Below are 25,471 nucleotides of genomic sequence, written 5' to 3'. Positions count from 1 at the left end.
GAAAATCATACCTGCGCAAGGAGTATAAATCACTTCAGCTGTGCGTTTGTGCCCGATGAGAGCACGTGCTGGATGCTGCAGACCTTGCAGAAACGCCCGGTTCGCGGCGTCCGCAGCACACGGCTCCGCGCTCGCTTTCCAGAGCAAACAGAAGAGCAACCTTGCTTCCCTCTTTGCCCTGCGCTTCTGAAGTACCTTTATCAAAGATTGCCCGGCTATCAACAGCACCAGGTGCGATTTGCATTTCAATAGGAAACTTGAGCAACAGCTGTAGTGTGCAGGATTAAAAACCAACATCTCTTTCGCTTAACTGGGGGGGGGGGGGAGGGGGGGGAATTACATGTGATTGCTAGGAAACAGAGAGCCTTTAATAGGCTTATGGCAAACAAAAATGCAGCACTTGAGGTACAATCCTTGAGACCAAAGCAGCTTCTGATCACGCTTAACCCTTGCAGGAGGAAGAAAGGTATTTTTCACTGGAAATGCACCTGTAATGCATTTCTTTTCACTACCAATTCCTGTTTTTCTCCAAAGGCGCTGGCTTGCAAAGCTGTTGCAAACACGTCGCACAGGAGGGATAGCTTCGATGGGGCGGCAGAAGGGAGCTCCAGCCCCAAGGCTGCTCTTCGGTCCCCGCTGACGAGATCGTACCTGACACGCACGAACGCGCTCAGACTTCCAGGCGTGCTGCAGAGGACCCCTCCTCTTCAGCTTCCCGGCTTCGTGGGGGGGGGTTCCTCGGAGCAAACATTAAAAGCCTAATGCTAGGAGCGCTCGCCCTCGGCGCGCGGGCTGCGGGTGCGGCGGGCCGGGCTCCGCGGCCACGCGCGGATACCTGCCGCTGGAGGGACGGCCAGCGGCTCCGCACACCGCCCTGCTGGCGACCGCGCCGGGGGCGTCTCACTGTTGTTTTGTCGGCTGAGTCCTTCTCATGTGTCCTCTTAATTGCGGGCTTGTAAATCTGACGTGTCCTAACTAGCGATCGCAAGAAGCGTAACTCCTGATCTGGATGCTGACTAATGTGTATCTTCACTGATGTTTCTCAGCTTGAATTACACTGATGGAAGGATGTACGTCTGTGCGGACACGGTCCCAGCACGCTCGCTGCAGGGAAGCCGGAGAGGCCAAGGCGCGTGCAGGGCTGCACTCGGCCACCTCGACTGCACACGCTGCCCCAACTTAGCACTTCTCTGCACAACACGACGTCTGCCTTGCAGCACCTGCATCAAGGACCAGGAAAGCAGGTCCCGCCGCGACGTGTTTTCGAGAGTTTTGGAGGTCCCTCCAAAGCAGCGATCTGCAGAGCAAGCACTCAAGCAGGCAGCCGGGAAGGCGGCAGCAGGGCAGGCGGGCTGCCGAGGCCGCGTGGCATCGCCTGCAGCTGCTCCAAGCCGTTTCTGCTACCCGTCCAGCCCATCACAGTGCGTCTCAAATGGGGTTGTCTGTGACTACAACCATCAGTGAAAAACGCTTTCAAGTTAAACACAGTGAATTGCAAAATAAAGCTGCATCCTCTCCTCGCCCAAAAAGGACCGCTGACAGTCAGAGAGCAAGAAATATCCCAAATACTTCGTTTGCACCCTGCGTTTCCTGAGGCACCACAGGCTACCAGGATCGCCGTCCTCCGGAGGCCAGTCTGCCACGCTGATCCCCAACGCAAGGCTTTGCTAGGGGAAGCAGAGGCTGGGAGTGCCTGCCTGCCCGTCACTAATGTGTTTATCCTGGGGAATTAATGAGCAAACCATTTACTACTGTGCTGATACAGCCTTCGAGAAAGCTACACTTTTATTCATGACGCCGTTCCGGTTTTGAACATCAGGAAGTAAATATCGTTAGACTTATTTTTTGATTCAAAGCAAGCACTGAATACCAAGCGATCGCTCATGACGAATGCCCCCGATGAAAGCAGCTGGCAGGCTCTGCTTCATCTGTGTGCTCACCAATTGCTTCTCCAAGTTTTATCTAAAATGTCAAGTAACAGGCTTTTTTTCTTTTTTTTTAGTAAATGGGTGCATGCACCTGTGTTGCTCCCAGAACAACCCTCAAAATGCGTGCACGGATCAGGCCTCACCACTAGCACTATGGAAGGTGGGATACCAGGCCAGCTGACAGCTCCCCAAGCTTTTGAAGGTCGCTCCCCATGTTTTTAAAAGCATATTCTCAAATAATTCTGCTCCGCGTGCTCTGCTTGTCAAGGAGAGGTTACTAACGCATGCAGTTTGAAACGGTCCGTGTCAAGTCTGCATCACATTTCAGGCTGTACATTTACTTGAAACTACAAGTAAATCACAAGGGTGTGAAGCTGGGGAAAACAAATCCACCCCTTTCGATTTCTAAACACTACATGAACCTGAAAAATAGGGAAAAGCGGTGCGGCTGGAATGCCAAAAAGCAGGTACAGCTCCATTAGGGTTCAGCTCAGTCCATCCCAGGTTATTTTACAGCCTTTCAAATTAACTCTCGCTCACTTTCTAATGAATCACACTCACATTTTTAATTTATGTCTTCCTATTTCTTTCCCACCCTGCCACTTGCACTTTCAAAGGGCACTAGCACTCACTTATTTCCTCTCCTGAACTGAGTTTTCTTCGGATGTCAGCTGTCGGACAGAAGTGTCCCCCTTCGTGTAGGGAAGAGGGCGGTGCCCTGGATGGGTGACGGCAGCCTGCACCCCGGACGTCCCGCAGAAACCATCCGGAAGGCGCAGGCAGGCTCCCACGCCGGCTCGGAGCCCAGCCTCGCGGAAAGCAGCGGACCCGGGTCCTGCCTCGCTGCTCCGCTCTGGGGGAGCAGTTTTGGTCTCCGCTCAGTGACGGCAGACCCCCAGACACCACGCAGCGCCGCGGCCCAGGGGCGGCAACCTCGGCGCCCAGGCCAGCGCCAGGAACGCCGGAAACAAGCCTCGGGGCCACGGCCACCGTCTCCGACCTCAGCCCGCAGAGCCGGATCAGTACCCCCAGGCCCATCCAGCCACCAAAGCGACAAGCATTAGCAACCTGTTTGCCACGGGAAGCGTCTCTGATACGTATTCCCTGGGGCTGCTACTGCAAGAAGGGAGTAACGTTTGTGGGGCGTTTTGACCACGCAAACACCACTGAGAACGAAGCTCCACAATCAGCTGATCCTGCACAGTCCCTACTGTGACATTTATTTTAAAACTGTAGCATTCAATCACTTCAACTGATATTTAAAAGAAAAAACTGGGGTCAAACATATTTTTCAAGAAAATCATTGCAGTAGTACTGCTTTGCACTCAGAATTATTTATGTGGGTTCCTGGACTGACTTCGGTATAGCTTGATTCAGGGATCTGAGTATCTGAATGCTCAAATATCTGACAAGCTAAACCAAGCCGATTTTATTGAGAGAAAGCTCCATCAGCAGAACATCGTCCTCATAGAAACAATAACTGTACAATAAACATGTAACTATCACTATCTTCATCCAAGGTCTGCTGGCTTTTCATTTAGAGAATATGATCATCAATCAAAAAAGATATTAATTAACATCAAGTAGCACATTAAAAAGCAGCCTTTGTCACACGGAGAGACTCGGACTGGCATCCAGGACTCCTGGCTTCTAAAACTAAACCCACACCTGACTGTTTCTCAAGGTAGATAAATCTCTATAATTTACCTTTCCCTCCCCAAATAGGGGTAAACAGTTCTTACCCACCTCCCAGTGGGCCTGAGAAGATTAAGAATGGTAAAATGCATGGAAAATGCAAAACTAGAGGTATTATTATTATTATGCCGCCAGGCACAAACCCGCTATGTTGGGGTGCCCCGTGCGATGATGGGGCAGCCCCCCCGTAAAGGGGCCACGTGTAAAGCCCCAGGGCAAAGCCACGGAGAGGGCTGTGGCCCCGGACGCCCCAACCGGACTCCGGAGAGAAGCCTAATGGAAAAGCCGAGACCTTTCTATGGGTAAACAGCACAGTAATAATGGCATATCCCAAATCATGAAAAATAAATCAGCGGGATGATTACCTGGAAGACGAGCTGAAGATAAGAATAATTAAGGCCGAAATGACGTGGGGGAGCAGGGACTGGCGCATGGTATTAGCTAAACTGCACTAAACCGGACACGAGTCCCAGCACCGGGGTGGCTGCGGCATAAGAGTGAGCCAGTTTCATTGTGTGAAGCAGTCTAGACTGAGGAATGCTTGAAGACTCTGAAATGATACTGTTTCATGCATTATGCATTAAAAGTATAAACTATTGATACAACACTGTCCCACAAGGCTGCGGTTAAAAATTAAAGCATTAACTTGGAGGTCAAAGTACAGAACGTAGCCAAAAAAGTACAGAAACCAGAACTCCTAGTGCATATTCGCACCAAAGATGAAGGACAGGGATCTGATAAAGAAAGCACCTGAGAAGAGGTCCATTTGCTGCAGGAGGAGGAAGTCGGCTCAGTCGTAGTGCTCCCCTGGACCAGGAATGGTGCAGGAATTTGTACAGGTCAGGTTCAGATGAGGAGAGGAGATCAGGGCTGGGCAAGCTGCTCAGCTGTCCCAGACTACCAGCAGCACCTGCTAATCTCAGGTTCGCATAATCCTCTCCCATTAAGCCGCTATTCATCACCATACAGTACAGTGAAAGGGAAATTCTGCTCACAGAAGATGATTTGGGAGACAAACTGCTTCAGCGCTGAACTGTGCTGATCTAGTCTCCTACTGTGAAAATTTGCATCTACATTGAATGCTTCAATATACCACAATGAGAAAAGCTTCTGTATTTACATATGATTTACAGATTAACTTGTCTTGACTCCTAATAAGCTTATTTTCAGAGCTCAGACGGCTGGTACGTAGGGGGAGAGCGGGCAGGTTCTTACACAAGTGACTGGAACAGCTCTCCACATGCTAACGAGACATTTCTTCACCCAGGCATCAGAGCTGGAGATGTTTCCACATCCCATTTCTGCCTCCCCAAGAAGAGAACTTTCTCTTGCTCTCTCTCTTTTTAAGGTTGCTTACGAGTGACAAGGCGGCAGGTTCAGCCTCCCATCCATTCGTGTTTGGAAAGACCTGCTCTGTGCTTACAACTGAAGTTAACAGCGGGGAAAATTGGGGTGCGCCTGCATTTCTCCTCAAAACACCCTTTTGCAGACTGCAAAAATAAACCCTGAGGGTTCCTTCTTTTATTCATAATAAACGGCACCATTTAAACTAATGGTGTAAACCTGATACCATCTGAAAATGGAGGAAAATAAACTAATAAACTAATCAATAATTAACAGGAAAAGGAAAAGCTACGCCGCGGTCTCCATACGGATTCTATATGCAACGTAAATCCAAATGGCACACGTAATGTTTTGAAAGGTTACAGATGTCCCTTGCTGCTGCGTTTGTGGGGGACCGACTCCGTTGCTGATTACGCGGTAGAACCGGTGAAGGCTTGGATCCCCTTTCTCAGCCAGACGGCGGTGGTTTTACCGGAGCGCTGTGCAGTTGTTTTGCTCCGTAGCTACACCTTGCTGAGGAGCTTCACAGTAACCTGGAGGACCACAGAGAGACTCAGCAACACCCGCGGGGCTGGCAGAGCGGCCCAGGGACTGGCGACGGAGGCAGCAGTGCACTAAGAGATGTGAGGGGGGTGGAACGAGCGACTCCGACCGGCAGCTCTCGCGTGGTGCTGGCACTACTGAGACTGCTGCTGCCCCCACTGAACCATCTTGGGGGGGAAAATACAAACAGTGTCGTTTTCTCAACATTATTTAGGACTGTGAAATAGAGAAAGGCCAGAAACATTTAAATCAGAGCCATCTTCTCTCTCATAACAGAGTGTAACAGCAGCAAGAGAAAAAGCCTGCTGTGAGCTAACGATCCAGTGTCCTCACCTGCGATCTCAGTGCTTTTGGCCATCTGTTATTGGTACACTGCAAAACATTCAGGTCTTTTTTTTCGGACAACACTGTATTTTTAATTTCACCTTTTTTATTCTTCCGTTAAGAACATATGATCTGGGCTCCTTGTGTCGGTCCTGTTTGCATTCCTGTGCTCTTCTTGGAGCTTCCAGAGTTAACAGGATTTTAGGGGATATCTGTGCAGCAACCTGGGGAGCTGGCCCTGAGCACCGGCACTGAAGATGCAGGAGGAGGCAGCAGCACAAGCCAGCGGCCAGACCACGTAGCCCTAGGGCAGCTTTGTCTTCTGCAACACCCTTCTCTGAGCAGGTACAGTTTATCTTTCCTCAGCACCGCAGACCACGCTACATTTTGCCAGACTTCTGAAAGTTCATGGCTGAAATCCAGATTTGGCACTTTGTACATGCACAGAGCAAAAGCCCAGGACGTCAGGCGAGAAAAGCCACAGCAAGAAATGTGGAGATCCCCATCCACACCAGCCCCCTGCTTTTTCTGGGTGCAACTCAAGGTGTTAATCACGATCTTCAGCTCCCCAGAACACCTGACATCTCCCCATATGAAAGATCCTTTTCTTTCTTTGATGAATGAAATTAAGATCTGTTGATTCTGTCCTGCTGAAAGCTCCTGAAACAACTTCTCAGGGCAGGACAATTTCAGATCATTCTAAGGCTCCTTTGTTTTCTTCACTTAGCTTAGAGAATACCTGAAATAACTCAAATACTTACCGGAGCACCTAGCACATTTCTGAGCGTTATGTGAACAACAGCACCAAAAGGCACGCACTAACACAAATAGCACAGCTTGGCTCCTGAAATCTCAACCATATCCAAAAAAAAAAAAAAGAAAAAAAGCATGGAGGGCAACAGATCGGCTAAGGTTCTGGAATCGGCATTCCTCCGGGTGCACATGAAATATGGACAGCCAAGTGACAGAGCTACATCAGAAATGACAACAAACCCAAGAGTTCATTCTGAAAAATTCAGAGTACAGCTAGATAAGCATGAACAAGCCAAACCACCATCTCAGAAATATCTGAGTTCTCCAAAATGGTAACTGAATGCTCAAAGTAAATAAGGGGAAAATTCAATTTGGACTTAAAACCTCACTTTCCTCATCTCACTTTGATGTAAAAGAGAAAAAAAATTACATTCGGCCTGGTGTGCAGCCCCTCTTCCGCAGGACTGCACGTACAAAAGCAGGCATTTACGGGCTGGGCTCTCTTTGTGCTCCTCCAGAGAGGGTCAGCTAAGGGATGCACCATCACAGCAGAAAAATGTTTTTCTACCAAGAAGTCCATGATGAAAACGCAAGGGACAGATAAAGGAACTGCCAGGCAGCCAGCAGCCAAAGGCAGCAAGCAGAGGACCAGAAGGCAACAGCTGTGGGAGAAGCACAGTCCAGAGAATCAGCTCATGATTATTGTGTCTGCATGCTGAACAAAAAAGAGAAAAAAATATAAAGGGAAAGAAGGAAAACACAGTTTGGTACCTGCTGATCTAAATAAATTCTGTTGTTCTAATAAATTTGGGGAGCGTGACTAGAGAAACTGGTACGGTAACAGCTTGGTTACCCCTCAGCTACCCTCGTCTGTCCGTGGGCAGCCAAGGAAAAGGTCATCTCCGCACCACAAACCTCCTGGCAGTGAGTCTGTACAACAAACAGGGTATCGGGAACCTGCTCCTCCAGTTGATGTAACTGAAGGCAAATCCCAGCCCCACCCTGCAAAAATGCAGCGGATCCTGTATAACCGCTTCTGCGCTGGGGCTTTTCCCAGCACAGCGGATCACCGTCCTTACAGTCTTTGCAGCTCTAGCTAGGCACAGGGAAGGCTGGAGCATGGACAGAGCTGAAGTTAAAGCAGCCAAAAATAAAGTAAGCATAAAAATGGCTTAAAGCCATCTTTGTTCTGTTCTTCCTTTTTTTTCCCTCAACTGTTGGGACCAAACAGGTTCCCAGCTGCTATCTCGCACCGAAGACAGCGGTCTGCGGCCAGCCGTGCCTCAAAAAGACACTTTCTGCAAACTCATAGCTGCCGCTGCTGCTCAACAGATATCACGAGGAGTCTGCAGAGCTGCTGAGCAGGAAAAACATAAAAATACGGCAGTGAACGCTGTTAGAAAAAAAGACAAACAGATGTCCGAATAAAGTCACAACGCTGCAGCTCGGCGGCTTACAGCTTTGCTTCCAAGTTACGGAAGAAATCTGTTTAGCTAAATAAATAATAATAATTAAAAAAAAAAACCCTAAATAAAGGCCGGCTGCAGACAAGCAGCTCGATTGTGGCCCATTCATTATTTGGGACGTTGCTTAGCAACAGGCTCTCTGCTGCCGGGCTAAAGCAGCATGAAATTAGCAGCTTTTCAGAAAAAGACAAATTGAACGTAAAGCTGGGGAGGCTCCTTTGAACGGCAGGAAGGAGAAAAGCATTAACTTGTGAATCAGATGCGGTGGGCATCTCTAACGGGCGTCTCCAGAGCGCGCAGGACCTTTAATCAGCGTGGCAAAGGGGCTTTGCTCCGCATGTGTGCCGATCCGTTCCACAGCACGTCTGGCCAGGTGATAATTCACCCTTGATTAAAATGACGTCCCTTACAGTCACCTCATGGTTAACTACTTATTAACGATCTGAAATGGCGCAAACCCAATCATATCAGACCACGCTTGCTACATCAGTGACAGCTGACTATACAGCACGTTTGCAGCGACGGGGTGCTCTAATGTATGTCCCACCATTTCAGCTCCACGTTACCTTGATGCCACCTCTACATTCACCAAAGGAATCTGCTCCCTGCAAATCCTTAGAGTGACCGAATCTCAGCTTCACAGATGCCCTTGTTCTGGCCAAATACTTCTTCTAAATAATATTCTTTCTCGAATCTCCTGGAGCCGGTGCCACGTGAACACTGAGAAATCATGACACAGGCAGCACCTGTGAGAAGAGAACTGACCAGCGAGAGCAGCAAGAACAACAACATGCGTACGCGTTTCGTGGAAGATTTAAATCGGAGTTTTGAATGAAAGATTTTTCTGGGTCACTGAATTTGGGGCCAGATCGTAACAGTTAATCGTTTTCCCCTGTCAAATGTGTGTGAGCAGTTCTCTCTTGGCAAGACACGAGCACAGATCCTCACGCCCCGAGACCCCCTGGAAGTGGTGTGAGAAGGCAGTCAGGACAGGAGGGCAACGTTTCGTGGCTTGTCCATGCTCTCCACGAAACAGAAGAGGGGAAATGGTGGCCCTTTCCCCTCCTCAAAAGGAGCAGTGATAATTTACTCTAGGCTTCCCTTCCTGCATGCCCTATATTTATGCGGTGCTTTAGAAATAGAGTAAGACCTACTCTTTGCCCTCCTTGGGCACGTGAGCCAAATTTGCTCTTTAGTTATAAGAGCAGGGAGACTCTTCACCCACGTTTGACTCTACACAAGCCCCAACACAACACATTCCCGTGAACGGGATGAAGTGCGCACAAGCCATTATCTGCCATTAGCTGCTTCCCAGGCAGCAAAGCAAACTACGGATCCTGAAGAATCAGCACATTGGCCGTTTTCAGTCCTCATACTTATGATTTCTGGGTCCTGGGGGGCTACGCACTCAGACACCTTCAGCGCTATTCTGTGTTTCAGGCTGTCTGGGGCTGAAAGGAAGGCAGCCGAGGCTCATTGCCGTGGCAGACAGTAAGGACAGATGCCCTCCATTTCCTTAATGAGCCAATTAAGAGAATCTATCAAAGGTACCTGACTAGTCTCAGAGGAAAGAAATAGAGATAGAGACAACAGATTGTCCTGAGAGATTCCTAGTACATGTATACAAGAAAATGAGCTACAGGCTACAGTAGTTCATTGGGAACAATGTGAGCTGGTTGCTAGAGAAGCACATCAGTGACTATACCTGGACATTTTCCTTTTTGCGCTGCTGCTGCGATAGGCGTGACTGAGCACGCAGCTCCCACCATCTGCTTCAGCTTCCCCTCCTCTGAACGGGAGACGATAAAGTTCTGCTTCACTGAGTTGCTGTGATACATTCATCTCCAGGACATCTGGAGAGCCAAGCGTCTGGTGAAACCGCGGGCTCCCTGGACTTGAGCAAAGTGAGTGACTGGAAGAAGATACTCTTCTTTTAGGTCTCAAGAACCAAAGACTACATCAAAACTCAAAAGGGAGGTTTTTCTCCACTTTCATAAATGAGTATTTGCAGATGCACCTCCCCAGTCTTAGCTATGACCAGATAGTGCTCATTTTCCAGTGCTTAGCCCCGTTTATAGGGAAGCGGTATGGCTTGCAGGGATAGCAGCTGCCTGCATTGCCTGTTGAAGCCGGCCCAATAGCATATGCAGGGCTAAGGCTCAGCATAACACAGACGGGCTCCATTCACCCTCCTCTTGATACGGTCAGAACCTTCTTACCATCAGCAGAGGCAAAAAAAGGGAAGGTAGAGAAGTACAAACACGGATGGGCTTCTCTTCCTTGGCAGGGTGGACGGAGGGGCCATCAGCCATGGCAGGACGTGAGTAAGGACCTGAGTACAGATGTGGAGCCAGAGAAGATTCTGGGCAGTGGAAAGTCGTGGGGAGAAGTGATTTAATATGCGAAAGTACAGACAAACCTGAGTCTTGGGTTCTCAATGTGTATTAGGAGTGTAAAAGAAGTGTAAGTGAAAGAGCAAACAGCATCAGCAAAGTTTAGGTATTTGGAAGAGAAGATACACTAAAAACACATGAAATGTCTTGAAATGTCATTTTCTGACACGGTTTCCAGACTTTCAGATTGAATTATATTGTAACTACTTACTCTCTGCACAAGGTCACAAAAATAAAAGCTTAATACCTTCCTATATTATGGTCTACTGTGTGTTCTTTACAATTCTGTAGCAGCGAAGTCTCCTCTTCTGATATCAGCGAATTTGCCTTTAGAATAAAAATGCTATTTTACATCCATTAGCGTAGTGTAAGGCACATTAAAAAGTTCAGAGCCATCATTACTGCTATTTCTAAGAAGCCTCCCAGAGTGTGTATTTCTACATCCTCTTGGTAATTGTTTTAACTCAGCTTCATCATAACAGCAACGAAAAAGGAAAGAAATAGGAAACCCAGCCACGTATGACCATATGATATCTGGTTATTCCACACAAGCCTTCATCATTCCCTAAAGACCATAGGAATCCCTTATATTAGGGACTTTCAACATTTTTCAACCCCTCCAACCCCCCCAAATGATACATAGTCTTGTATAATAAATGAGGGATCAAACACTGAAAATCTGTAAGGCATCTAGGTAAACAGTTCACCTGCTTAAACAGATATTCTACAAACACTGCTTGCAACAAAGGCCTTTACAGCATTACTCTTGCTGAAAATTTTGGCGTATCTCAGTAAGAAAAGCTGGAAGGAAAATAAAGAGGGACTCTTCGCTGTTCCCAGCAGAGCCAGGATGCCTAAGAAGCATCTCTGTGAGCTTTCAGCCCAGCGCTGGATCTATAAATACGCTGCCTGTTTCCTGCTTGCCGAGGCCATTAGGGCCTCGTTCTGCTTCCTCAGGAGAAGCTGCCTAATGGAGAGCGATTTGTGAGAGCAGGCAGAGCAGGAGAGGGACCTCTGGCGCTGCCCACCACCACCCACCCTCGCTCCGAACTCGCTCATAATTCAGTTGTGACCGTGGGGAACCCTTTTGCTTCAGAGCTGAAGGTTTTTCTGGTGTCAGCGAACAAGAGGAGAAGGATTTTTGAGGGTTACCAAGTCCAGGCAGTGCCTCTTTCCCATTCACGCCTTCCCAGGCTCACTTCCCCTGGCCGGGACTAGGAATTTCTCTGTCGAGTCCTGAAGCGCTTGGGTTTGTCACATCAGCTGGGGAAGACGCCTCTGGCTCATCTTGAGATACAGCAAATGTGTGTTTCTAAACCAGACTCCCCTGGACTAGGCAGCGGCTGCCTTTGCAAGAACTCATCAACCCCCCCCTGCTCTGAGACGTGCAAACTGTCCCCGGCTTTGTCCTGAGCAGAAGATGCTGGTTTCTTACGTTACGTCTCTCCTCTTCAGAGAGGCGGATACGTCCCGCTCCGAACTATGCTTCAAAAAGGAAAAAACTAAGTACACTTGAAGGAAGCTCACTACGACACAAACTTATATTTCACTTTATATTAGAAAGGAAATAATGGCCTACTTTGCCTCTGAGTTCCCTGCTGGTATGAAAAAGAACGGGGTTCGGATCTATACGGGTCCACGGGAAGATGACAAGCTCCAGAAGAGCTTCAGTAAGGAAGAAAACTAGCACCATTGGTTTCAAGAAGAAGCAAGACCCGGCAGTGCAGAATCAGCCCTGCAATCTATTATTCCCATTATCACAGCTTTGGTTTACAATGCGTTTCCTGGGATCTATATTCTGCAGTCACCAAACTGCAGTTCCTTTCACCGCAAGAGACCACTTTTGTTTCTACTTCAGGAAGAAAGAAATCTCATCTACTATTTTCAGGACCTGCTACCATTTTAAAATATTGTGGGCAGTGATAAGGTGAAGAATTTTTTTTCCTGTTTCTGCCAGGCCAGCTAGATTGCAAACTCATGAAAACTTACAGTCTGACTTTCTTTTTTTTGGGGGGTGGGGGGGTCCACTAAAGGCTGAAAAAGGAAAGAGCCTTATGCCAGGAAAATAGTTTAGCAGAAGGCGCAGACCCTGTTTAATAGCAGTTTGCACCAGGCTGCCTTTGGGGACTGGGGGAGTGAGCAGAGCAGAGCAGAGCAGAGCAGAGCATCCTCGCCGGGCACGCAGGAATCCAAGCTTTGATCCGCTTCAGATTTCTTCCACTACTCGTGACCAACTGAAACATAATCAATATTCCTGACTGTGCAAAGACGGGGCGTCCCTCGCGGCACGACCGGGTGGCTCACTCCGGCTGTTATAAAACTGTTCCTCGTGAAGGTGTACAAGAAGGTCCTTGATCTCGTGCCCTAAACTATGGGTTAACAAAGGGATTTCTGAGATTAAAAAAGAATAGTTCAGTCACTTGACTCTGCTAAGAACTTTAGCTCTAGTTTTATTTTTTTCAGCGGTCAAGGCCTTAACCTCTAAGCCTCCAAACTATGTAAGTCACGTATTTATGTTAGTGACCGCACATCTATAGCTCCTATTTGGGAAAATGCTGGAGAATCCCCGCTAGGCTAGTGAAATGCAGCCGCACTGGAGGTTTGTTAAAGCTAAAGCGTTTGCAGGTCTGTTGTCACAGTAACTGGGTGACTCAATGTGACATGCAGTCTCTGAGCCCGCGCTGTGCACGTACACTGAATTTGTGCCTATACTTCCCAATTTCACAGCGTGTTTATTCTACAGATTAACTACTTTCCACCTGGATTCTACAGGGATTTTTCTGAAGTTTTTCCCTGTGATGGGATTTTGTTTTTGGCGTGGCTTTCGACTATCTATCTTCACTTGCATAATCAGATTTTACTTAATAGTTATTGTCCAGGAAATTGCATTAATCAAAAAGAGGAAGTCGAAAGACTAATGCACAGATATGAGAACATAATGAGGACTCAGTCCTCATCTGCTGCTTCAACAACAGAATAGAAAAACGCTGATATGCGGTCAAGGTTTCCCAATACACGGACCCACAGTGATGCTTTGCTTTCCACTTCTTCCTGTCCTTACAACTTTTGTTGCAGAAGGGATGCTGGGCAGCCCGAGCTACAAGGAGCAGGAAAAGTGGCAGTAGAAGGTGATAAACATACTACGACATTTCAATACAGCTTTTCAGCTGGATCCTCCAAAGCATGCTATCTACAGCCCTTCCAGTTACCAGCCTCGTGTCATTTATTTATGCCTAAACACAAACAATTTAAACATCATCAACAATTTACCTCCATGCTTACTACACTACTTACTCTCCAGAAAAGAAACAACGCTATAATACAGTGAATATAAAAGCAAACTAACAACAGGAAACTGGAGAAATCTGAAGGGATTTCTGAAGAGATGAGGGGGTCTTAAAAATGTGAATATTACCACTACAAAGCACTCTGCCAAACTTCTACTCAAATAGCTTAGGTAACAGTCAAGTAACCGCTCACCGAATTTAACTTAGAGCAGTATCAATAATGGCAAAAATAATATCTGGGGTTTGCAATGGAAAGTTATTAACAGGGACGTAAGTTCTGAACTCTACTGTCACTGCAGACCTCTGCATTTAAAAAATGCCTACTGCCGTCGTTCTATACTTAGTTTTGTTTGCTTACTTGTTTTTTAAAGGAGAGAAATTCAGTTGCAGGTGCTTGAGAAACCAAACACCAGAAAAAATGCAGAAAGACACTGTCCTTAATGTCTTATCTTTGTTCATTAGCAAAAGCTTTGATAAAAAATGGAATATTGTTAACCTTTGTCCTTTAAAAAAAAAGGTTTAGCTTTAGATCTTAGTACACTATAGTGCTTCAGAAATTGCTGCTTCATTTCATTTGTCAAAAGCACCGTTTGGACCCAGCTGTTCCCTGCACTATTTTGAGAGTGACACAGTCACTGTTTTTTTCCCCCAAAGCTAATGCATGCAACAGCCATTGCCTTGGCTTCACCTGAGCTTTGTGCAACAAGACATGACTTAACGGTTCCAACAACTCGAAGTCTTGTAACACCTACAGAAATAAAATAACCACAGATGATGATATAGAGTACTTACAGTATTTGCAAGAAAGACATTTATCATAAAGGATGAACAAATATGACACCAGACAGCTTGAAATTCTTGCCCAAATGTAATCTTTTCCAAATGCAAGTCTGTTGAGATTTCTAGGAATAGAAATAAAAGAAATTCGCTCTGTTGGCACTGAGCTGCTTGTAGATAAAGGAAGTTCTTCCTGCATTGTTCAGCAGGGAGAATACAGGGGTTTTTGGTCACAGGAATTGAGTTAAAAAAAATATAGAATATTCTTCAGTGTCCCACAGTTCAAAAGCGAGTTCTCACAGGCTACATGAAGACCTAGGATAGAAAGGGTCTCGGCTTCTTGGCACCAGGGTCTCTAGTATCTGAAAACAGATTTCTTATGAATTACTGCTATGCTACTCACTGCTTGGCTTCTATCAGTTTCCTTAGTTCTGACTGCTTAAAAGAGTCAAAGAGAAGCACATATGAAATTTCACCTCCAAAAAGATTTCTCCATCTTGAGCCTGATACTTTTGTTAATGCTGAAGACAACATCAAGGAACACAGAGCACCTCTTCCTGGCCAACATAAATATGGGGCACAGAGATCTTTCTAGGCATTTCTACCTCTATATTTATATGTCTTCTGCCACAAAGTATGGAAGTCTGGGTTTTTATTTGTTTTTCATTACAGCCATAAGTATTGATCTTGGGATACATTTATTTTTCTCTACAGCCTGTTCTGCATCATGGAAGTGTCTTCATAAAGGAAAGCATCTTATTACGAACAGCAGCTACTGCAAACCTGCTGGGCACCATCATCTCAGTCTTTCTCCATATTCAAACCTGGGCATCCTTCAGAGAAAAATCACTTACAATTAACTGGGTTTTTCTTCCTTCAAGGGAAGAGAGAGATTAGACTTTCTCTTCTAAAAACAGCCATGAAAACCATTATATTGACAATGACAACTCTATACAGGTCTGTCTGCTTTAACTCAACAGACCGGCCACTGGAAGTAGAAAACTTTTTATGTCATCTTAATTTCAGATGTGTCAGTTCAATTTGGGAAAAATTTTCACTTCCTCTTACTCATGGAGTTATGTTAGACAAATGGTGGCAAAGAGGGCAGAAGACATAAATGCCAATCAGTGTGACCCCATGCCACCTTTATCTGTCATTCTCTGCACTGCTCCCAGAATCCCCTTCACAAAGAGCATGGAAGATAAAATGCTTGGGTTTTTTTCAGAATTAAAATTTGGACTTACTCCTAGCAAAAACAATCAATGATTCAAACTAAAATCATAACGATTTTGGTTGATCCAAATGAGCTTTTTGGCAATTATAATATTTAATTAAATACTGTTGTTATGTTCTACTCAACGTGCCCAGTCATTCCAAATTAAGGTGAAACAATTTATGATTATCTGGGAGGAAAGCAGAGGAAATCATTACATATAAATACTCATAATTTTGTGCCATCCATCTGAGCCTACGGCAGCATCCTCCTCATTTGTGAAGGCTAACGGTGCAGGTTCACAGGGAAATTATCACAAATGAGTATCATGTGAGATGCCTAAGAAAAGCCATGTGGGTTTTATTAGTGTCAGAGTTGTTATTTATCCAAGAGACCAGGATGGAAAGGAGTCGTTCTCCATCCAGGAGGACAGAGCCAGTGCCTAGACGCTTATGCCAGAAGACCCTCTGAGCGTGCTACCTACCCGCCATGGATCTGGAAGGGAACAGGCTTAACAAGCCCGGAAAGCTGCGGCTCCTGAGGGCATGGGGCTGAGCAAAACGAGATCTAGCGTTTCCCAGCTCTGTGGCCTGTTGGACCCTGGATCTGTTTTCAAGGGTCACTCATGCTGTCTTGGGGAGAAACGCAGCCGCTGGGGATACAGACAATGAATATATCTATCCGCTTTTCCACCTGAAACTTTTATAGTTCTTAAAAATCCCTGCCTTCGACGCTATCCTTGTTGACGTCATGACACACAGAACTATACACACATATGTAAACAAATGACTATTCCAAGGACACCAAAATATTTATATTCGATTAATAATAAAATCATATTCTTTCCCTGTTTGTAAAAGTTAACTATAAATCTGATTTAATTTACAATGACAACTCAAAGCAAATGAAAAAATCAAGCAGTTTTACTAATGCTTAAACACCAAGAAAATGTAACCCCGCTACCAAATGCAGGCAACATGTCTCTGCATTAGGAAACCAGATATGCAGAATTCAAACCAGCATCTTTTCTGATCTTTTTAACTGCATGACGCTGGGTCACTACCACTGACCACCAAGATGACAACAATATTAAAGGTCAGGCTGCACTGTAGGCACTCCAATCTGATTTTCGGATGTCAGTTCATTGCACTGCGTAATACCACAAAGCCAAACAGAAAGGAAGAAGCTGAAGCTGAAAACAGAGCAGGCATTAAAAAACATGACCCTCCTTCTAATGCCGACAGGATTCTGCACTTCAGAGATAACAGCGCAGACACGGGAAGTGGAATTGATCATCGGCTTTTAACAAGAAGTCACATACAGGCACGGCCGTGCTTTCTATAGATCTGAATACAATTCTCCTCAATTTGGTTTGGCCTTTTTCTTCAGAAGCTGATAAATGAGCAATTTTTTTTCCTGTCCATTACATTAGAAGATTAATTAGATACATCACTGGTAGAACCAAAGGAATACAAAGCCTGTGAAATTTCAGAGCCTTTCTACAGTTGACTTTTCTGCCACATTTGTGTTGTTTTACCATCTCTCACAATAGCAAAAGCCCCCAAATATCTAGATAAATACACATACATAAATATAAACACAAAGAGAGAGAATGCACTAAAGAGAGAAAAGGAGAGAACAAGCGAGCTATTTTTATTCCTTTCCACTGAATCTCATATAAATCAATATATAATTTCTTGCTAAACCATGTCTGCCAAAGATTGCTTCCAGATAAAACAGTAACAGAGGTGTGGATAAAGGAATTCACCCACCTCGGTACGGTGTTAGCTTCAAGATGTGTGCTTGAATTCAAAACATTTAAATAGCAACATCATTAAGTAATTCTGCTTTAAAACCACAGAAAGAACAATTTCTGATTGAGAAAAAGTTCAGCACAGGCCTGCTAGCGTAGCTTTTTCTTCTCGACGCAGCTGGTGAAGCTGTCACCCCTGAAGCACACGGTGGCCTTGGTACAAGCGTGGGTATGCCCAGTGAGGCCTGATAACCTGGCTGGCAGTGACGAGAATTTGCATGTTTGCTTTGTATTGAAAAAAACACCATTTTTTTCAAGGTCATTTGCTTCTCTTCCCCCTAAGGTGTTGAGAGCAGCAATGCTTTAACGCTGGGGTCTGCTGAGGAGCCTTATTTGCTCTTCCTGGGCTCCAAAGAGGGGAGAGATTTACCACGTTAGGAAGTGGCTTTTCTTATCAGAGCTTCAATATACCAAGTCTTTTCCTCCCACTGATGATGATGACAGGATAGAAAAGGACCGAATGCAATTCATGAGCCATGTAAAAGATGGTATTGTTAGAGCTGCCGTCCTACGATCCCCCCGTTTTTTTGCAGGTTCCTTTATCTGGTTCCTGCGTAGCCTCTCCAGTGTGTTCCTCTGACCTTCACCAGGCAGGCGAGGGGAGACCCTGCAGCCGGCTCCCTGGTATTTCCCCACTTACCTGGCCGCTACGCTCAACCCCACGGCATTTCCGTATCTGCAGTGTAACCAATTTTGAATGTTGCATCTGCTCAGTTTCAGAAGATCACAGGACAGTCAAGGCAGAAATGGGCAGAACTCCCTTAATTTATCTGAAAACTATCAAAGCTGGAAATTCGTATGCAGAAAATCTCAGAATGTGACTTCTCCCTTTCTACAATTCAACTGACTAAAGTCAAGTGGAAGAATAGAGCTGATAGGTAGAGACAGATAGATAGACAGATCTAGATAGATAGGCAGATAGACAGACAGATAGAGCTAGACAGATAGATAGCGCTTCCTAAATTAAAATCAAAAACACTACCCTTTTCTTAGAGATGCAAGAGGCAGCTGAGGCAGATTTAGCAAATATACAGAACATGTTAGTTGTTTCAATAAAGTAGTATCATTAAGTTTAACTTTCATTAACCTAGAAGAGGCTCTCTTCTTCATTCATTCCTTAAGCAGGGCTTCCAGAGACACAAAAAAACCTTTGTAATCCTTCAACACAGGAAGAAAATGCAAAAAAAGATTGTCAAAATATAAAAAGCATGAGTACAAAAAGTACTGTCAGTCATTCTAGGATGTACAGAATTAGGGTAATTCCTTATTCTGCAGACATAATACATAGCCTGCTCCAATCAGCTGGAAAATTCTCATCCCCAAGCCCATTTGCACAAGTGTAAAGCTCACCTGATAAGCTAGGAGGAACTTCCCCTTCCCATTGTACAGGCCATTGCAAAACGAAAGGTATGGTCATTTAACAGCTATAGACTAGAAAAATAACTGGAAGCAAAGAAGTAAAAATCTCCTATTCATTAACTCTAAATTTTCATCCTTTATTAACTTTTTATTAACCCTTAAATTAACTTCCTGACCTCCTGCTCAGAGAATTAATGTCTTTCTGCTCTGACTAATTCGGAGGTGGGAAGGAGAAATTTGTATGATATTGGGCTCTATCTACCCTAAGAGTCTTGGCAGGTAACTTCATAAATTCAGTCTTTCACAGCTGCATATATGTCTTGCATTCTGCAAATGTGGGATAAAATACATTAGCCAGGCATTAGTGGTATCCTAACTTTGCAACTATGTAACATGCACAGGTCAAAAACAGTAGGAAGTTTCTTAGGCAGCACTACTGCATAGTACCAATTACTACAAAACACTCCCCCCAAAACACAGACTACTCCAGTGACTGCTTGCAAGAAAATAATACTACTATTTCTAATTCCACTGACTTTGAGCACAGTGATTTCCTCGCTGGTAAATGATCCAAATTCAGAGCTGGTGAGTAATCACCACGGATATTTCTAAATTGAATGAGATATGTTCTACCACATTTTATATACAATTCTCAGTTAAAAGGAGCTTTTTTTTCTTTTGCATTTGCAGAACTGTTCTCAAGGGACAGACTGATGCAATATTCTTTAATTTGTTTTAAAAATAGCATTATAAAACTAACATTACCAACACAACATCTTCAAAATCCATGGGTTAGATCCTGCAATCATGACCTAAACTTAGAAGTTGTTAAATTAAAGGGAAAAAGTCTGAAGCACTTTTTTCATTTGCCTTCTCTAAAGCCAAGACAGGTAGAGCTAAAAAAAATAAAAAAGGTGAGCAAGAGCAGCTGGATTATTACACGTTAAAACTCCTGTTCTGCAGTAAAGTTGAAGAAAACATGAATCACTGATAATGGTATAGCAAAAGTATGCAACCTGGCTACACCATGATTCTGTTTTTAAGTTTTTGTGTCTCGATCATGAGTTTAGAAACCCACTGAAAATACTCCCCAAAGCTTACTGTGTGGTAATTTTTCTAGCAAAAAATCTGATGTTTAGTCGACAAATATCAATACAGAAGTGAGAAGCAGCACAGTAGCTCACACACAGCAGGAGAAAACACGTTCAAGGGTTTTGTTTATTTTCTGAACAGAACAACTTTCGCCGCATCAACAAGACAGACAACTACTTCACATAACCTCTGCATTCCCTGGGACCTCATCTAATGGTAATTATCAACACTATAATTTCCTATTTGAACATGTCAACTCTTGTAATTATTAGCTCCTGTTTGTAAATAAATGCCATGATTATAATATCTAATTACACAATCATAAAAGAGCTGAGGTTGGAAGGCACCTCTGGAGATCACCTAGTCCAAGCCCCCTGCTCAAGCAGGGTCAACTAGACCAGGCTGCCCAGGACCATGTCCAGACAGGATCTGAATATCTCCAAGGATGGAGACTGCACAACCTCTTGGGCAACCTGTTCCAGTGTTTAACCACACCCACGGTAAGAGTGTTTTTTATGTTTAAACAGAATTTCTTGTATTTCAGTTTGTGCCCATTGCCTCCTGTCACTACTGAGTCTGGCTCTATCTTTATCCCCTCCCCACGGTATTAACACACATCAATAAGATCCCCCAAGCTTTCTCTTCTCCAGGCTGAACAGACCCAGCTCTCTGAGTCTCTCATATGACAGATGCTCCAGTCCCTGAATCATCTTAGTGGCCCTTTGCTGGACTTGCTCCAGTAAGTCCATGCCTTTCCTGTACTGGGGAGCCCAGCACTGGACCCAGCACTCCACGGTGGCCTTACCAGGGCTGATAGAGGGGTAGGATCACCTCCTGCGACCTGCTGGCAATGCTCTGCCTAATGCTGCCCAGGGCACCGTTGGTCTTCTTTGCTGCAAGGCCACTTTGCTGCCTCATGTTCAACTCATTGTCCACCAGAACAACACAGCTGCCAAGCTGCTCCCCAGCTGATCGGCCCCCAGCCTGTCCTGGTGCCTGGGCTTATTCCTCCCCAGTGGCAGGACTTTGTATTTCCCTCTCTGTTAGACTCCATGGGGTTCCTCTCTGCCCGTTTCTCCAACATGTCGAGGTCCCTCCAAATGGCAGCACACCCATCTGGTGCCTCAGCCACTCCTCCCAGCTTTGTATCATCTGCAAACTTGCTGAAGGTGCACTCGGTCCCATCATCCGGAGCATTAAAAAGATGTTAAACAGCACTGGCCCAAGTATCAATCTCTGGGATACACCACTAGTGACCAGCTGGACTTTGTGCTGCTCATCACAACCCTTTGAGCCCGACAGTCCAGGCAGTTTTTATTCCACCTCACTGTCTACTTACCAAGTCTGTACTTAATCAGTTTGTCTATGAGGATGTTATAGGAGACAGTGTCAAAAGCCACGCTAAAGTCAAGAGGAACAACATCTACTGTTCTTCCCCTCATCCACCAAGCCAGTCATCTCATTGTAGAAAGTTCGTTAAGCAAATTCCCCCTTTTTAGACCCATACTAACTACTCCTCATTACCTTCTTTCTTATGAGCTGCTGATCTTCTCTTCTGCCTATCGAATAGTTAACATGCCACCTGTGGTCAAAGGTTACCTTCCTGTGATTCAGATTTGGTTCCCATTCTCGTTGGTAAACTGGAGAAAAGTTGGTTCAAAGAAACAAAACCTGTGACTCTGAAGTCAATTCAACCTTTGAGTGCTTTAATTTAATGTGGAACACTGAGTTAGCACATTCAAGGCCCCATATAGTCACTCTGCAGAGATCTATAACAACAGCACTAAGATTGGTCTGGATGAAATGCGAACAGAAATGTCTGCATGCAGAGGTACCAGAAGAAACAAGATAGAGAAGGGTTATAAGAACGGTCTGTATCGATAAGCAGGGACGTGACTGGCAGCAATCAAAGTGATAGATAAAAGACACATCTTGTCACAGCTAGATCAGCAGCCCGGCACTCTGACAAGGCCATACCACAAATGACCAGTCAGCAGAAGACCTGCAGCAAGGTTGCAGCACGTCACCACTGAATCACCCACCATGATAAACCGAAAACAACGGGTAGCAACGTTGTCCACCATTTACAGAGGCTGAAGTAAGCAAGACTGTGGCAAAGGATCACACCATAGTAACTGTTTGACTCCTAAAGAATACAAAAGACTTGTCTAAAAACCTGCTCATTGTCAGCAATCAAGAGGAACCCAAGAGACGCAGGGAGGACTTAATGGCTGCTGTGCCTCGCCCTCGTCACACACAAGTGATCCTGGCCAGACATACGCCTTGGTGCCTCTGAGCCCGTGGGTGTGAGTGACTCAAACCTATGCCAGAAGGAGTGCAAGTGAGTGAAATCAGATTTATCTAAAATAAATATCACCGACCCCTCCAATAAAATCTTGTACCGAGTCTTGTTACACTGAGTTCCTCTAAGTCTTTCACATTTTCTGCCATATTCCACAGAAACTGGCCCTGAATAACCCCCCCATACATAGGCTGGTGACTCAGTAAAGCACAGAGCTGCTCTAACCAAAGGATCGTTCACTGAGCTAAGACAAGCCTATTTTAGACCACCGCCGTTCTTAACAAAAGTACCCACATCACACTGACTGCTTTAAATGTTCCACCTTATGTACCGAGTTTTCACTGGTTTAGACCAACTTTCCTGACTAGTCCGTTAATCCTGACAACAACCTTACCTAGGCTGGAATTTCAGTTTGCTCCTCTTTGTGGGCTTAGTTGGTCTCAGCTTAACTCTCCCAAACTGTCCAGTAGGCAGCTGGGATCCCCTCGTGTCCCTGGTGCCTGCACGAAGTAACGCGCCACGTGCCTGTGAGCCAGCAGAGCCAGCTACAGTCGGCCTTGCAAGGGTGGGGTGTTACCCACTAACGCGGACGGCAGACGATAACGTGAATCTTCCACTTCCTCCCACCCCGATAACCCCGGCATCATCTCAGACCCTGAATTCTCCTCCCATTCCAGTAATTCCCGCTTGTCCTCACGTACTTGCGTAAGGCACAGGGGAGTGCTTTGCCTCCGTCTCTGCCAAACCCACCTGCGCTCTTCCCTCAAGCATCCGTGTCCAGAACGTGCAAAACTCCGCGCGCCCAGGGGCTTCACTGTCAAGCCGTTCGGCTGCCTTCCCAACCAGGGCAAAGGAAGTTTGCATTTCTTTTCTTTGGTTTTGCATGGCCCCATGTGCTGAAACCATCCATATAAGGCACTATACACTAACCATCTGCCTCAAATGGATTTCAAAAGACTTTCCAGACAAAACACAGCATATAAACACACATCAGACGCAATTCGAAAAGTTAATAAAAAAATATCATCATGTGGCACACAACACATTGTTGGAGAAGAAAATGAGACAGGTCCAAGACATGTATAAATATCTCTTTCCAAAAGTATCATGAGGACCTCTATTTTAACCTTGCATCAGAAAACTGCATGCTGAATAAACAGCATAATGATATTTTTACTGTACTTGATAAGTCTCTAAAGTACTTATTTTCACGAATTGAGCTTACAGTCCAAAGGACTAAACACATCAAATTGAACTGTAATCTTTCACTCCCAAACACTCTCAGCTTTCAGCAGCAGAGTTCAAATCGCAAGTCCAAAAAAACCAAAAAAACCAAAAAAAACACCCCACCTCTGCACAGAACCTTCTCTGGCTGGAATAAACATCAGCACTGCAAAGCCCCCTCTTTCACAAGGTCAGTGTTTTAATGAGTATGGAAAAAGCCCTTGCTTAATAAACTATTTAATTAAGCAATACAAAAGTAAATGAATATAGATATATATAGAGAGAGATATAAATCAACATGGCTGTTAGAGAAGCGTGCTTTCTAATCGTATGTTCTCAGCCCATTGCTGGGCTACACCAAACATGCATTTCCCACCAGTGCTTGAGCTCCAAGAAATAACAAAACCACTTTTTTTTCTCAAGACCAAACATTAAGCCCATCCACCGCTATATATATTCCAACAGAAAATGCCAGAAAAAATCCCAGACCTTCTGAATGACAGCTTGATAAAATTCTGTAGTCATTTTTAGCAAAATATTCCCAGTAACAAAAGCTGAGAGTCAGGATCCTGTAACTTGCTATCACTCATTAAATGACCAATACTTGTGCTCCAGACCTTCAAAGCAGCCTATCTTTTGACAGCAAGGTCTTGGATAGGGTACAACATGAAAAGATGTTTTGCCTTGGCAAGCTTCATACACAAAAGAAACTTAACTTTCTACTCCAATATAATTATATGACGCAGCATCAGCCTGCAAATAAATAGCCTCAGAGTAAAACAAATAATATTTGGCATATTGTTACATGATTATATGATAGCTGGTTCATTGTTTCAGTGTTATGATTACAAAATAGTTAATGATTTTGGGGGCAATAACAATTCAAGTTTTTGGTTATGCATCACTTTTCTATTTTAAGTAGTAGCTTGAGCCAAAGCAGAAAAGGGGGGACAGCTCAGTGCTTTACTTCCTTTAAATGTAAAAATCTGTGTGTGTGTATAAATACACATACACATATATACATAAAGTAATTAATTAACAATTTCAGTACTGTGCTGCCCGCATCCTACTGCCATTCTTAGCATCCCACCTTATTTTCCCTGCATAAAGTCTGTGTGAATGAGAGGAAATGAAGCCTGCTCTTACCTTAATGTTGCAAGCTTGCTCCATCAGTCTTCGAGCGTTCTCCTCGGCTCTGTACCTCTTGGGCAACTGCACCCTGAAGAATTTTAGAGCTCCTTCAAAATCAGCTTGTAAAAGGTCCTCTTTTGAGGTCTGCAATTAAACACAGAGAATGACTGTAAACACTGAGAACACGCAGTCATGCTCTTTTACTGGATTTGTCATTTACTGAATGTATTCCAAACCACATTAGCTCAGAAACACCCTCTATGGAAACAGCTCTCTAACCTATATCTCATGGAACGAAGCAGAAGTCAGAACACGTCCAAGGAATCCCAGGCAGAGCCCCACCACCGGCAGACTGCAACCCGCTACCGTACTGTACTCTTCCACACCTACCAGGCAAGAAAGGCAACCTGGCAAAGCCTGTCAAGGTGCAATTCAGTGAGGAGAAAAACGCAAACCAACCAAACAACAAAAACTCAGGAGAATTTACGGTATTTTTTAGAAAGTTTGTGTTTCAGAGCACGGCTGATTTTTATAATGCTGTCCTAAAAAGACAACGTATCTGTAGATATACATGGCTGCAGACATGAACGGCAGAAGCAGAAATGCCTATGACTCATAAGAGGCATCAGCAAGTCAACGTGCAGAAGTCTGTGACACAGTTTCTCAGAGAACACTGTGCCAGAAAAAGTCTCACATGTTTATTTCTACATCTTCTATAATATCGCATCTCTCACTGTGGTAACAAGCCATAACCATAACAGGCCAGAAAAATTACAGTTTCAATATTAATTCAGTTCTGCTACTGATAGAGAAACGTGATTGACAGG

General features: G+C 44.9%; 1 protein-coding gene and 1 long non-coding RNA gene across 10 annotated transcripts in view; one reads left to right on the top strand and one right to left on the bottom strand.

Moving 5' to 3' along the window:
* The window catches only part of RABGAP1L (RAB GTPase activating protein 1 like), a 263,348-nt gene that overhangs the window by 34,141 nt on the left and 203,736 nt on the right, over positions 1-25,471 (bottom strand). For all 9 annotated transcript variants that reach the window (XM_064515591.1, XM_064515588.1, XM_064515592.1 and 6 more), the window contains one exon: positions 24,660-24,788. In XM_064515591.1, the coding sequence (XP_064371661.1) occupies positions 24,660-24,788 (129 nt within the window). The remainder of the gene's footprint in view (positions 1-24,659; positions 24,789-25,471) is intronic.
* LOC135328997 (uncharacterized) lies at positions 721-6,749 on the top strand. The gene is made up of 2 exons (XR_010390118.1): positions 721-4,546; positions 4,972-6,749. It is a non-coding gene; the product is annotated as an uncharacterized LOC135328997 (long non-coding RNA).

This window comes from Dromaius novaehollandiae, chromosome 8 (genome assembly GCF_036370855.1).
Source record: "Dromaius novaehollandiae isolate bDroNov1 chromosome 8, bDroNov1.hap1, whole genome shotgun sequence".
Lineage (NCBI taxonomy): Eukaryota > Metazoa > Chordata > Aves > Casuariiformes > Dromaiidae > Dromaius > Dromaius novaehollandiae.
This window is presented reverse-complemented; position numbering and strand designations above follow the sequence as displayed.